This window comes from Indicator indicator, chromosome 1, assembly GCF_027791375.1.
Source record: "Indicator indicator isolate 239-I01 chromosome 1, UM_Iind_1.1, whole genome shotgun sequence".
NCBI lineage: Eukaryota > Metazoa > Chordata > Aves > Piciformes > Indicatoridae > Indicator > Indicator indicator.
The window spans coordinates 117479706-117494481 of NC_072010.1; the positions used below are offsets into that span (position 1 = coordinate 117479706).

At 39.1% G+C, this 14776-nt stretch overlaps 1 protein-coding gene across 1 annotated transcript in view; it reads left to right on the top strand.

Annotated features, from left to right (window-relative positions):
• SLC37A1 (solute carrier family 37 member 1) overlaps positions 1 to 14776 on the top strand; it is a 38734-nt gene that overhangs the window by 2919 nt on the left and 21039 nt on the right. Inside the window, exons 4-10 of the mRNA XM_054394853.1 lie at positions 1689 to 1767; positions 2539 to 2674; positions 4348 to 4424; positions 7449 to 7615; positions 8364 to 8401; positions 10637 to 10675; positions 13065 to 13145. Of these exons, the coding sequence (XP_054250828.1) occupies positions 1689 to 1767; positions 2539 to 2674; positions 4348 to 4424; positions 7449 to 7615; positions 8364 to 8401; positions 10637 to 10675; positions 13065 to 13145 (617 nt within the window). The remainder of the gene's footprint in view (positions 1 to 1688; positions 1768 to 2538; positions 2675 to 4347; positions 4425 to 7448; positions 7616 to 8363; positions 8402 to 10636; positions 10676 to 13064; positions 13146 to 14776) is intronic.

Here is a 14776-nt window from a genome sequence, read left to right on the forward strand (position 1 = left end):
ATGGCTTACTTTATGATGTCCTTTCTCCTTGAAGTATTTCAAACAACTGACGTTATTTTACCTGTTACAGTTATCAGTTTTCAGTAGATTAGTTTTCAATCAGAAAATTAAATTTGTCTTTTAAATGACTATAATAAGGAAAAAAAAAAACAGGTAAGGAATGAAAAAAATCATTGTAATTTTCTGCTGTTTTAATTCCAAGGTCCACCAATCATTTAAATGAAATTACTTGGTGTTTATTTAAAATGGAACTTTTCAGAGTCTTCATCTGCCAGAATGAGAAGAAAAATATTTTTTTTAATGGTGACATTATTGCAGAATAGAATTGACAGCTTATTGAATAGCCTATGAACCTGGCCTTTCACTTAAATAGAAAAATATTTGTCTATTCACCATTAAATTTGAATTTAATTGTATTTCAATTTAATAGAGATTTTGAATCAATTTTTGACACTTTTGTCACTACCAAGAACTTAAGTGAAGTAGAATAGTCCGTTCTGTCAATAGGCCAGTCCAGCCTATCTAGCCATCCATTCTAATTATTCTTTAATTAGCAATTAAAAAAAAAAGTCCTCCTCTGTTCAAACATAATTAAAGATCTGAGCTCTGGGTTTTCTATGGACAAAACTCTATATTAACTGCCTGCTGCAAGGCAGTCAGCCTGCTGACATTATTTAGTCCCAGAGGTTTCCAACCATGTTTGGATGCAGTTAAACTTGTTTGCTGTTTCTTGTCCCTAGACCAAGTGGGGACTGAATTTGCTTGTCTAAAACGTTACTTTCTTTCTTAATGGATGCTTCTGAGCTCCAGTGCCCCCCTTTTTACATAAACACACGTTATTGCAAAGCTGCTCCTTTGGGATGGCACTCTAGACTTGTTCTTTCAGCTCTCTTTTTCGGGAAACATAGCTGGCGAGTTGAGAGTGACACTGAAGGAAGGAATGCTTTAATCACTGACTCAATGAGAGTCAATGAGAGTTGTGGCTTGTTGAAAATACACAAACTGTCTGTCTTGGTATGAACTCAGGCCTCCTGAGACTAGATTTGGTGTTTCTATCTGGGTGGTGTCCCTCCTGCTCTCTCCATCTTGCCTGCAAGTCCCATTTTAGTTGTGATTTTGGTCATGTACAGTACAGAGCAGAACTCTGGGTTTTTTTGGGTTTTTTTGACAAGACCTCTGTATCTGTGCTGTTATAAAATGCAAAAGACTTTAACCATTTAACATAAATGTATTATGCTGATTCCTAAAAGCCTATGTTATGATGGCTTTTTTAGCCATTTTGGCTGTTAGGCTCTCACATATTTGCAGCACATCTTTTGACCTTTTTAAAGTCTGGATTTTCTTTTGTTTAAAGACCTATAAGAGAAGGGCACCTTGTTAAATAACTGTTTCTTCTCTTCCAAAATCCTCTTTTGAGTAAAGTGGAGTTAAGAGTAGGTCTACCAATATTTTCCTCATATGCTATATATATATATATATATATATATATATATATATATATACAGACTAAGTAATGGTTTCATTGGTTAAATAAAATGTTTTGCAAAATGCATGCTTAAATCTAAAAGTTCCTATTGAAGATGTAATGTCAGTGCACGTTCACTAACATTCTTCTTGTAATGTGTAACAATGGTTGGGAAGCTATTGATACATTTTAAATGATCATTTGTTTTGAAAATGATTCTTAGATAAGAACAACTACAAACAGTTACTGGGAGCACTGGATTACTCATTTCTGTGTGCATACGCAGTCGGAATGTATTTAAGGTAAACCTCACACTCTTGGAAACCTGCTTTATCTCATACTGTTGATTTATGAGGCTGTACTACTTCTGAGATACTGTCCTTTCTTGCTGTAAAGTTTCTGGTGAAGAGAATGAGAACTTAATTGCTGAGGAGAAAAAACACATCATCTCAAGTTCCCAGCAGTATGATACCTGTTGGTGTATAGAAAGCTACTTACCTGCACCTGTCCTGACTACTTTGTGTAGGAATGCTTTCTAGCAATCTGGCCTGTCTTTCCTTCATGTGGAAAGTGAAGGAATATATGCTGGAATACATGTCCTTAAATTTTATCAGTCTCCAACTTGCACATGTAGACTAAACTGAGTGTCCTGGCTAAACAGTGATACCAAACCCATCTTAAAATGTGCAATATTGGCTGATGCTTGGAGATGCTTCTTTTTATTGAATAAAACACAGAGCCTTTGTAACTAGAATCCTTAGCAAGGGAGACAAGTTTCACTTGAAATGGCAGTAAATTCTGTAAATGAATTACTTTAATGTGCTTCAGGTAAGTAGCTCCCTGTGGAGATGGCTGTGCAGATGTCAGTAGTTGACAATTAGTGAGCATTAAATGTGTTGGTTTTTGATCCCTGACCAAAGATGCTTATTTACTGCTGTGAAGAAAAACAGTAGTGACCAGTAAAGCTTCTCCTCAACCTGAATTATCACTAAATATTCTTTATTTGTGAAGACTTGGGGTATGATTTAATTTTTAATTATTGCCTTTGTTTTTGTTTCCTTCTGTTTTCCAAGTGGAATAATAGGAGAACGACTACCTATCCGCTACTACCTGACAGTTGGGATGCTTGCTAGTGGACTCTTCACTGCAATGTTTGGATTGGGTTATTTCTATAATATACATAATCTGTGGTTTTACATAATGGCCCAGGTAGGCATGATGCTGTTTAGATACTCTTGAGCTTCGATGGTGCTCTTGAGCGTGTATTGAGTGTTTTCAGGTGCAAACAGTGAGGGTGGTGAAACACTGGAACAGGTTGCCCAGGGAGGTGGTAGAAGCCCCATCCCTGGAGGTTTTTAAGGCCAGGCTTAATGGGGCCTCTGAGCAACCTGATTTAGTGTGAGGTGTCCCTGCCCATGGCAGTGGGGTTGGAACTAGATGATCCTTGAGGTCCCTTCCAACTCTAACAGTTCTGTGATTCTATGTAAATGCTGACATATGTTGCTGTTGATAACAGGCAAAAATTATAGAGTGAATCTCTGGTTTTATTTTTGAAAAAGATTTATATTTTAGTGGAAAAAATCTTTGAAAACAAATGAACGTCTTTCACTATATGTCAAATCGGTGATCAAATCTTTGCAAGCTCAAATGTGGGCGAGTTTCAAAACAAATGTATTTACTTTTGTCAGTCTGCCAAGACCTGAGTGACACATCCTGGCTTTCTCTGCAGGAAAATTATATTTATGCTGCTAATGATGAACAGTCTCCCAGTGGTGGCTGAGAACAAGCATTTTCTCTGACAAGATTCATTGTGTGGGCTTTTTCAGAGCACTTGTACATCTAATCAGGTGTCACAAGAATATTTACCATAGCCTTAGATGGTCAAGACCAGGATATGGTTAGCATTTCAGAGTCATTTTGGAAAGGTCTGCACCTTGCACTGCTGCTTTCTTAGTGTCATTGCAGTAGCACTTTTGTTGCTGGCATGTTTGCATGGCATTGTGCAATGTGGCATGCAGTGATACTAACTTGGGTCCTGCAGGCTTTTATAACCATTCCACCAAGTCATCCATTTAACCATGTCACTGCTCCAGCATTCTTGGCTTAACCTTGTTTCCAAGACAGGCTGGGTCCCTTAGGGTTAAGCTAAACTAACTCTGCCAGTGCTGGCACTGCCCAGTCTGATCAGTGAATCCTGTAATGCCAAGGGTGATCTCCTACCACCAGCCTACTTGGTTTTTGCTGGGTAGAATGAGATTATTTTGTTGTGTGTTCAAATGTTCATTTTACATATGAATTACTGTCTTGTGATCTTTGTTTTAATGTGTAATTCTAGACAGGGAGCATTATAGCTGTTGAGAGGAATTAGGATTATGCTCTGTGCAACATGGGGGCTGAAATACTTCATTCTTCAGCGTGAGTTTAGTAAGTTAAGTTTGTCCTCTGTTTACAGGTGTCTGGTAAGCATTTTACAGTTAATGTTTTAGTTTCTCCAACCTCCTCAAGTTTTCTGTTTTTTTTTCTGCTTTGATTGCAAACATGCTTTGCTGCGTGTTCAAACTGACAAAAGCATTATGTTGTTGAGTATGGGTAATTTGTTTCTCTGTTCAGTTCAGTGCAATGTGGTTTTTAATAAGCATGAGACTGAAATGCAGTCTTTGGTGGTTTAAATCCTAAAATAATTGGAGAGTCTCCACAAAACGTTGTAACTTGTTTGTTCTTGGAAAAGAATGCTTTCAAACCCTGCCCTCCCCTAGCAAAATTCCAAATCCAAAGCATTTTTGTAAGTTTCCTCTTCCCAATACAGCACTTGGCAGGAGTTCTGTAGGAAGCTGACTTATTATAGGGTATGTTTATTTATTATTATTTTTGTATCCTTTCAGATAGCTAATGGCTTGGTGCAAACTACAGGCTGGCCGAGTGTCGTCACGTGTATTGGCAACTGGTTTGGAAAAGGAAGGTAAATAATACATAATCCAAAGTTTTGGAAGTACAAATCCATACATTCCAGACTGCAATATTATATTGAATTGAAATATCTGTCTTAGAGCCACAAGGATGATTAGGAGACTTGAGCATCTCCCCAATGAAGAGAGACTGAGAGATCTGGGGCTGTTTAGTCTTGAGAAGAGATGACTGAGAGGGGATCTGATCAATGTCTATAAATATCTGAGGGGTGGGTGTCAAGTGGAGGGAGCCAGGCTCTTCTCAGTGGTGCGCAGTAATAAGACAAAGAACAGCAGATACAAGCTTGAACATAGAAGATTTCACCTCAACAGGAGGAGAAACTTCTTTACAGTGAGGGTGACAGGGCACTGGAACAGGCTACCCAGAGAGGTTGTGGAGTTTCCTCTGGAGACTTTCAAAACCCACCTGGATGCATTCCGGTGTGGATTACCCTAAGTGATCCTTCTTTGGCAGGGGGGTTGGACCTGATGATCTCTGGAGGTCCCTTCCAACCTCTTATGTTCTATGATTCTGTGATTCTTTTGCTTCAGTGTTTTTTTCTGGATGAAAGAGGCACTTACGTAGATGTATGAGAAGAGTTTCCTTTGTTAGGCTGTTTAATTTATATATCTGTTTAAAATATTCTATCTCATGTCACAACAGTTTTCTGTAGTAACTCTTCAGTCTTATATTTTTTTCGGATGAAATCATAGAATCATAGAACAGTCTGGAAGGGACCTCCAGAGGTCATCTAGTCCAACCCTGTCTGCAGTAAGCATGGTCATCCTCAACTAGATCAGGTTGCCCAGAGCCCACAATTAATAATTATCCTTGCAAATGTGAAGAGTCTAAACCCGCTTTTGGTAAGTACTGCTGTTAAGCCATTTTCATGTGGAATTTATGGTGTTTCCATTTGTGTTTCAGTGCATTTGTCAGGGTGTAACTCTATTAAGTGTGTCTAATGTTTTCTAGCAGATTTAGAGAAATGTGAAGATTTAACTTTGGAAAATATACATGGCAACTGATTTCACCTTTCTTGTTCTACCCACCCCCCCCACTAATTCCAAACAGAGATCACTCACAATGTTTATTTTGTCATACCATACCAGAGTTTTCCATAGATTTTTGCAAGAGCTGCACAGTAAATCCATTTGCTTTGATAATCACAGAATGATAGAACCACCTGGTTGGAAGGGACCTCCAAAGGCTGTCTAGTTCAACGCCCCTGCAGTCAGTATGGACATCTTCAACTAGATTGGGTTGCCAAGGGCCCTGTTGAGCCTCGCCTTGAATATCTCTAGGGATGGGGCCTCAACCACCTGGGCAACCTGTTCCAGTGCTCAACCACCCTCATTGTAAAGAACTTGTTCCTAACATCCGATCTAAACCTACTCTTCTGTAATTTCAAACCATTGCCCCTCATCCTGTTACTACAGCTCTTCATAACAGTCCCTCTCCAGCCTTCTTGCACACCCTCTTGAAGTACTGGAAGGTGGCGATTAGGTCTCCCTGGAGCTTCCTCTTCTCCAGGCTGAGCAAGCCCAGCTCCCCGAGCCTGTCCTTATAGCAGAGATCATCCCAACCCTCTGATCATTTTCATGGCCCTCTTCAGGACCTTCTCCTTCAGGTCCATGTCCTTCCAGGCTTGAGGGCCCCAGTGCTGGATGCAGTACCACAGGTGAGGTCGTACCAGAGCAGAGCAAAGTGGCAGAATCACCTCTCTGGATCTGCTGGCCACACATCTTTTGGTGCAGCCCAGGATGTATTTGGCCTTCTGTGCTGCAAGCACACGCTGTCTGCTGATGCCCAGCTTCGCATCCACCAGCACCCCCAAGTCCTTTTCCCTCAGGGCTACTTTCTATCACCTCCTCTTCCTCCCCCCAACCCAATAATGGTTGATACAAATAGCATATAGCAATGCTGCTGTAGTGCCATCCATTGTAGGTTCCACTGCATGAACATTATTGTCATTTGGGTCCAGAGAAGGCCATAGGAAAATTAAGTGTATACCCTCTATAAAAAAATCACAGTTTGAGCTTACATCATTTTAATTATCTTGATTTTCCATAGTCTCTACAGCCTTCTTAGTGAATGTTACAAAATACAGAGAATGGTAACTGTCATGCACAAATTAATAAAACTGGTGTGTGAAAAACAAAGATTTTTATTCAGATTTTGCTTTATGCAGGAGGAACAGCCTTTACTTTTAGAAGGCTGCACAGTGGACTGGTAGATAGGACTTTGATTGCAGTGTTGGTGATCTGGTTCTTGTTTTCAGTTTGCTACAAATTCTGTGAAATGTGAACAGACCTCTTGGATCTTTACTTCAGCCAAATGGAAAAAAATTGGTTTAGTTCAAATTAGGTTGCTCTAGATAAACTCCTGCTGAGGGCAAGACAATTTTTCCATGACTTAGAATGGGAAAAAAACAAACCTGCCAACTGTCATGACTTCAGTAGGGTTTACAGTAGCTCAGCTGGAGCTATTCTACAGCAGTTCTAATCTGGGATTTCCAGACAGACAGCACTTTGCTATGTCTGTTAACCAAGCTCATGCAGGTGTTCTCTTCTGCTAATGCCTAGCAAGTCCAGAATGTGATTACAAAATACTGAATTTTCTCTGCCTATCCTGTACAGATTGTTTTCTTCTGCATGGTAAGTCTTAACATATCCTGAAAGCTTCAGATGGTCAGTGCAGTGTGTTTGCAGGAGGACTTTCAGTTCCAGAAGCATCAGACTTGCCATGCATATGCTACACAACATCTGCATACTTGTTATTAAAGCAACTCTGACCAGAAATGTGCAAGCCCTAGTGATGCCTTGAAATGCTGTGAAATGCAGGATGAGTTTTCTCATGCACAAAGTAATTGCCAGATGAAAGACTATGGCATAAAGAATTGGTCAGTTAAAGAACAATCGGACTGCAAATATTTTGCTGACATCACAAATGATCAGTCCTTTTTAATACTTTTTTTTCAACATGGTAATGCTTATTGTTGGAATAATAGGAAACATTTGTGTTGTTCTTTTAAATGCAGGAGAGGCTTGATCATGGGAGTCTGGAATTCACACACTTCAGTGGGAAATATCTTGGGATCTTTAATTGCTGCTTATTGGGTGTCTACGTGCTGGGGTCTCTCCTTCGTGATGCCTGGTGTTATCATTGCTGTGATGGGGATTGTTTGTTTCCTCTTTCTTATTGAACGTAAGTGCTTTGATGGGATAAAACCATGGAGGGCTCATTATGGGTGAAGAAAACCAAGCTGTTTAAGCTAAATGACCCTGTGCAAAGCATATTCCTCAAGCTGGGCCAGTACTTAAAGAACTTCATCCTAGAAGAACCTGTGTATGTCTAAGGAGTTCATACACTTAAGACTGGCATACCCAAGAGTAACACTTCAGAATTCAGTTCAGTGCCCTGTTGTTGGTTCTTTGTCTTCATAAATTATTCAAGTAATGTATCTTCATAAATTATTCAAGTGTATCTTAGCAGAAAATCCCACCTGGCTGCAATGTATAGTCTATGCTACCATTCAATCCATGCCATCCATATTCTGTGCTATGAAATACAGAAGTTGGCAGATAGAGCAAGGGGAATTGGAAATTATAAAAGGAATGCTCTGTCTTGACCCTATGTAGACTCATATATTAGTATGAATGCTTATTTTACTGTGACTGCCCTATCTTGGGCAGTAAACATTTCTGCACATGTAGTTCAAATGCTGTTATGAGTTAGACTCCCAGAACAGAACTTAGTGTGATCATAGGATGGGAAGGGTACCATGGAGCACTCTTTTATTTTTCTCTAAAGCTACAGACACACGTTTCCATAATAGCTGCTTCTGTGTTGTCTGTGCTGTTGGTTTGTTGTCAGTAAATTAGACTACTTGTGTTTTAAGAGATACTTATTATGCTAGATTTCACTATTAACTATGCATGGTATTATATTTCAGATCCTAAAGATATCAGTTGCTCCTGCACACCATCCAGTGTAAGTCAATGCTTTTTCTATTTTGATTTTTGCTTCCTAATACATGTGTTTTCAGAGTTCTGGAAATGAGATAATCTGTGTGCCCTTTTTGTGCCTGGCTGTTATAACTGACCCTGTATTTGGGGGAATGCTTGGTCTTCTGTGCTTCACTGATAAACTAGTAGCTTACTAACAATTAAAGCAAAGTGAATCAAGAGGTGAGTTTGTTTTAACTGAAGTTTGGAATAGATGATCTTACTACAGTAAACCAAGTAAAAATGGTTCTTTTTTTATTGTTACTTATTTTTATTACATTCCTCCAATCTTCTTGAGTATCTTCAGAGCATTTTGACCATCTCCTGCTATTGTCTGCCTTGCTTAGGTATGGCATAACAAGAGAGCTGCCAACCATATCTTGGGAGGGGTCTCACTGAGAATCCTTAGTAGGCATTGCAGGAAGAGCCAACAGCCCTTTTGGTGACATAGTGTCAATAAACCTTGCATCTGAAATGGGGAGAGAAGGTGGGGTGTTCTTTTGGTAGAAGGAAGGACAGCAGGAGCACATGGCTAGGAAAAGAGAAAGTAAGGGATGGATGTGAAGCTGAGGTGAAGAGATTGGAGCAGTCAGTTGGTGACAGTCATATAATATGGCCTTTATTTAATGCAAACTGACATTAATGAAGGAATGTGATCCAAGAGGAGGGAGGCAATCCGAGTAGAACAAGAGAAAAATAAACAGCAAGTGAGAGGAACAAAAAGGAGAGCATTAGGGTAACTTCTCTTAACAGAATGTCATTTGTAGCCCAGTTTTGTTTAGGAAGATGTCTGCAGATTCATCTGTTTCATGTTCTATAAGACTCCAGTATGTGCTTGTCTCCTCTGTAACCAAAACCTAGAGCAGCATGTTGCTCCAGGCTTTTTCTTCTTTGCATCCCAGAAGTCAGGTCTGCCACATTTTCAAGCTATTTTTTTGGAAGAGTAGGAGGGGAAGATTGGCAAAGTTTTAGGTTTCACATGTGTGAGGGCAAATCAGGGCTGTTTGGGAAAGTATTGAAGGTTCTATAGGAAGTCACATAGGTTTCCTGAGGTAGGGGATTATAACATGGAGATTGTCTCCACGTGGATGTATATGTGAACTATACCATTTAGTTGCAAATCTCACAGGTAGATTGTACAGGGATGATTGCTGGTTTTTCAGCAGTCCCTCAATAGTTCCATATAGATGGCTTTTTACACTTTAAATGCTCTCATCTTGAATAGTAACTGTAGGCAACTTTTCTTGTCTGTCTTGTCTGTACTAGTTAATGGATTTGTTTTTTTTTCTCCTCTTGAAGTGCTCCTGATAAAACCTCTGAATACTTTTGATGGTCTCTGAAACTCCTATTCTTAGTTTGTTACTGTGAGATAAGGTGTGCTTACAATGTGCTCTGTATTTTTAATTCAATTCTTTCATTTCTTTCATTTCTCTGTGACTCGCAGAGACTCTTAAAAGGAAGCATTTTTTTCCTCAGCTTTTATGTAGTTCAGAAATGCTGTCATGGACATTTCAGCTACTGTTTGTAATACCTATAACATAATGTTTACAGAATTTGCTGTTAAACTTAGTGGAATTAAATGCTTGCTATTTGTTTCAAAGGCACTTTTACTGGAAAGCATAACCAAAGAGTTGTACACAGTGTGTAGCTCCTATGTCTCAAGAAACTGCTATGGAAAAATTGGACATTCAATATCTACTTGCCATGATGTTTTTAATAAAATGTTAGTATTTTAGGAGCTTCCCATCCCCCTACCCACCCTTCTATTCACCACCCTTTCCACCAGTCTCAGAAAATGAAATGTTTGCCTGGAAACCTTGCTCTCCAGAGCAAAGGTATCACTTCTTCCTTCCCTATTCCATATACTGACATCCACAAATCTTACTGTCATTTCTGTGGCAACCTGCACCACCTGTGTGCTTTTGCAAATTGTTAGAAATCTTTTTTCTAAGACACCATAAAACATACACAATTGGTTTGCTCGTTAGGCTGTAGTAGGTCACTTTGGACAGGAGTTTTGGTTAGATGCACGCAGCTCTGCCAGCTGGTGCCAAGAATGGGACCTCATTGTGAAGGAATGAAGCCAGTTTAAGCACATCTAAAATAAATGCTCAGCATGAGGGAAGGACTTAGGGTAGATTTACAGTAAGATTTATAGATCAGATTGATCTCTGTGTGGTATCACTATCTTGGATGAATTTGGTCTACTGTTTGTTTGCAGCATGATCATGAGACCAATATTTCTGCAGACTTTGTAGTGGTGAGTAGTCTGATTTCTCCGAGATGTCCAGAAGCACAGATGGAGAGGCAGGCACAGAGCCCTGAATGCAGAGTTCCTATTGTTATACACCAATTTCTGGCTTCATTTGCTTGTATTCACCTTGGCTCTGATTTATTAATCTGACAATTGTTTCAAAACAAATATTTGAGTACAATAAAATGCTTTTAAACATTTGCATTGTAGGCTTAATCTGTGCCTTTCTCAAAGGTTATACCTATGGCATATGCGAGAAAGAAGTCAGTGTGCTTTATTAAGCCTTACTGCACTTTCATAATTGAAGTTAGAGAGTAGATTTAATAGCATTTGTGAAATATGATGATTTAGAACTGGCTTTATTGCTTATCTTTTCTATCTATCTTTTTCATTCATAGGTAAACATGTTTGTTGCAGCATATTCATTGAGACCTGTCTTTATGTTTTAGGAACTTCCTTCATCCTGACTTTATATTTCCAGGAACCTTAGTTCTCTTGAACTCCTGTGGCATAGTCCTTGTGCATTTAAAATACACCAGGCTGCAGCTTTTACCTTATGAAAAGGAGAAAGAAATCCCAAGTATTAAATGGGCAGCCTCTCTGTCTAGGTCTTTTTTCCCCAGATATTTCCTCCTTAACATAGCAAATCTTATTTCTGACAGTCAAATGAAAAAGTAATTTTTTTTTCCTTTGATGAGCTGCTGACTAAAGATGTGGATGACTTGTTTCTAGATAATGGATTTTCTTCCCCACAGGTTATTGGAAATCACTTTTTTGACAAGAGCATCATTTTCTGCAAGATAAAATGTAAAAAACCTGTTTTACTGGGCCCTAAGGATTGGGAGTTGTTTAGTTTGGAGAACTACCTGAGGGGAGGTAGTAGCTGGGTGGGGGTTGGTCTCTTCTCCCAGACAACCAGCAGCAGAACAAGAGGACACAGTCTCAAGTTGTGCCAGGGGAGGTGTAGGCTGGATGTTAGGAGGAAGTTCTTCACAGAGAGGGTGATTGCACATTGGAATGTGCTGCCCAGGGAGGTGGTGGAGTCACCATCACTGGAGACGTTCAAGAGGAGACTGGATGAGGCACTTGGTGCCATGGTCTGGTTGATTGCTTAGGGCTGGGTGATTGGTTGGACTGAATGATCTTGGAGGTCTCTTCCAACCTGGTTGATTCTATGATTCTGTGACTACTTACAACTCCGTTTTGTATTGAGCATCAGAAATAGCTTAGTTTCTTCTGAAACGTTTTTTGCCTTCTTGGAAGGATTTTGTCAGTGAATAGCAGCTTGCCTAAGCACTTCTGCAACACATATCCTTACATTGTTGGGGAAGAATAACCTAGTGATTCATTTTTGAATTAAAATACTCAGTCAGGCTGAGCGTTCTTTTTTGATTTATGGTGGTGTGCTTGGGGTCTATTACATAGGGCATAGTTTGGGGGTTTCTGTTTTGTTTTGTGGTTTGTGGTGGTTTTCAGGGGTTTTTGGTTTGGCTTGTTTTGTTGTTGTTGTTGTTGTTTGTGTGTTTGTTTGTTTTTTTTTTTTAGTGGGAGGTGGGTTTAATGTGATATCCAGAGTGTGGTTAGACTCTTAAACATCTCAACCCTGAAGAATACACAGTGCCTCTTCCAATCCTAGGAACATGTTGTCCCTACCTAGATGCAAACCAACTATGAAGCTCAATATTTAATTTAGCATGCAAACCTTGATGTCCCTTGTAAATGTTTTTAAACCAAGGATCTCATAGTTACATTTTCCAATGGATGCAATTTTGATGTGAGCTGGTAAGCTAATAAGTTAGTTAATAAGTAAGTGTAAAAAGCAGGTCCATCAGGGGCTAAAATGTAGCTTCTTACCTCCATTTCAGTACTGAGCATGCTGGAGGTGCTCAGACTCTTAATTAACCCTCCTGCTCACAGAAGCACCATCCATTTCTGAGTTAAAAAATACAGTAAGCATATGCTAAAGGGGTACTTCTGTCCTAAGAGATAGGGGAGATGAAGAATCAAGGTTTGCTTGAAACACATCAGCTTCTGTAGCTGCTACCTGCTTATGAGAAAAAACTGTCTGCAATGTCAGTGACAGTTCAGTAAAGGAGAAAGTAGCTAAAGATGTTCAGAATGCCATGGCTGTGCTCTTAATTTAGTATGTTGGTTCTGTGTAGAAAGTTAACCTTCAAATAAATTTGTGATAGGACTTTATGTAGATTGCTGTAGGCCTATGTAATACATTAAGAACCCCAAAACACACCGTTATTAAATTAAAGATGCTCCCTTTGGAGTTACATTGAAATTAAAATGCTCAAAGACTTTTGTTACAGAGAAATGATTAACACTGCTATAATCCTTTCAAAATCAAGCAACTAAAGTATGAGAGGTTTTATTTTGTTTATTTCAGAGTTCTAAAACCTTCCTGAATGGTGCATCTCGATTCAGAGTCCAGACAACTTTAAATTCTAAGGAAACCAGCAAGCCTCAGGTAAAACATAATATATTGTTGCAAAAATATAGCACACATGGAATATTTGCAGTAAATTTACTCTTAGTGAAGATGCTCTTCCTTTTGTGGTGCTGAAATCAATCTTCAATACACAAATGTAACTTCAGGCAAGAGAACTAAGCCTTGTTTAACATATGTACTGCAAACCAAGCTGAATAAGATAAGACATTTACTTGATTGATCTTCTCTTGTGATCTTTATACAGTTCCTCCAAAATATTTTAAAGATCTGAAATCCTTAAGCTACTTACATCATGTTTGTGCCATCCTTGCAGTCTCACTTCTCATCCTTTTAAATGTAATAGACGTAGGTACTTTACAAGATTCTACTTAGAGATGGAGTGTTCTAAATATGAACAATTATTCACAGAAATCTTGCTTACAACTTGTAAGTGCTGGTAATTCTCTCTCGAAACTGAATTCTGGATTTGCCTATCTGTGAGAAAAAAGATATTTTATCTTGTGATGGACCTTAACTGAAGATTTCCATTTGAAACTTCGTATTCAGTACACTGGGACATCATATCCTGAGAGAGTAACTGAGTTGTTTTTTTTTAAACTCCTTTCAGACTTTTACAACTTTTTTTCATCCTTTGCCCATAGAATAATCATCAGCCTTCGCAGGGTGTAAGAATTAGTGCTGATGAAAAGGTTTTGACATTTTTGCTAAGGAAATATTTTTCTCATCATTTTGATGAGTCCACCTTTAATCTTCTCTATACTGAGTTTAGTCACGTTGGTTTTGGGCTGGTCAAGAACAGTCTCCAGAAACTACTTGGTAGTATTTTTTTACAACCATCTGGAAGATGAGGGGAGCAGTTGTAAAAATACCAGTGAGTGACTTCAGACAAGTTATGAAGACAGGTAAATATAGTTAGCAAATGAATAGACAAGGATTTCTCTTCTAACTCTACTAGTACCTCTACTGTCAGCCTGTGCAAAGATTCTGCATAACAAGAGGGCAAGGAAAATGTACTTCCTGCCTGGTGCTCCCTTGTGAGCAGGACAGAGACAATACAGATTAGAAAGAACAAGGGCACTTGCTGGCAATCCTGCTGATATCCTCCTCTCCATCTTGTGTCCTGCCCCACCCCTAGCTGGGCTATGTGTTTGTGATATGGAGTCCTCACAAAAGTTTAAAGTAAATCAATAAAAAAAGAAAAATCTTTGCTTGTCACTCTTTCAGACTCCCTGGTTTTTCTGCCAGTGATAGAAGATAGTATTTTTCCTTCCAAAGCAGATCTATCTTTCCTTTTTACAATGGTTGTGTTACAGTTATGCTGATCTGATTATTGCAGTCAGCTTTTGTGCCTCTAGAAACAACAGATGTTTTGCACTTCTAAGCAGGTCTCCTCCAAACCACACTGATTTTTTATTGACCCCTTCAATTACTATGAAAAGAAAGCAAATATTCAGGATATGCAGTGATTGAAAGCAGAATGTTGTTTTGGCTGCATGACCTGAATACATTTATGTGTTCATTACTACTTATGTAAAATTGGCCTCTTAAAAATTACACACAAATTGAGGGATAATGAGTCCTTCCCCAGAGATTAAGCGTGCCATATGCTGGATCACAGTCTGGGACAGACTGGCAAGGCTGAGCGATGT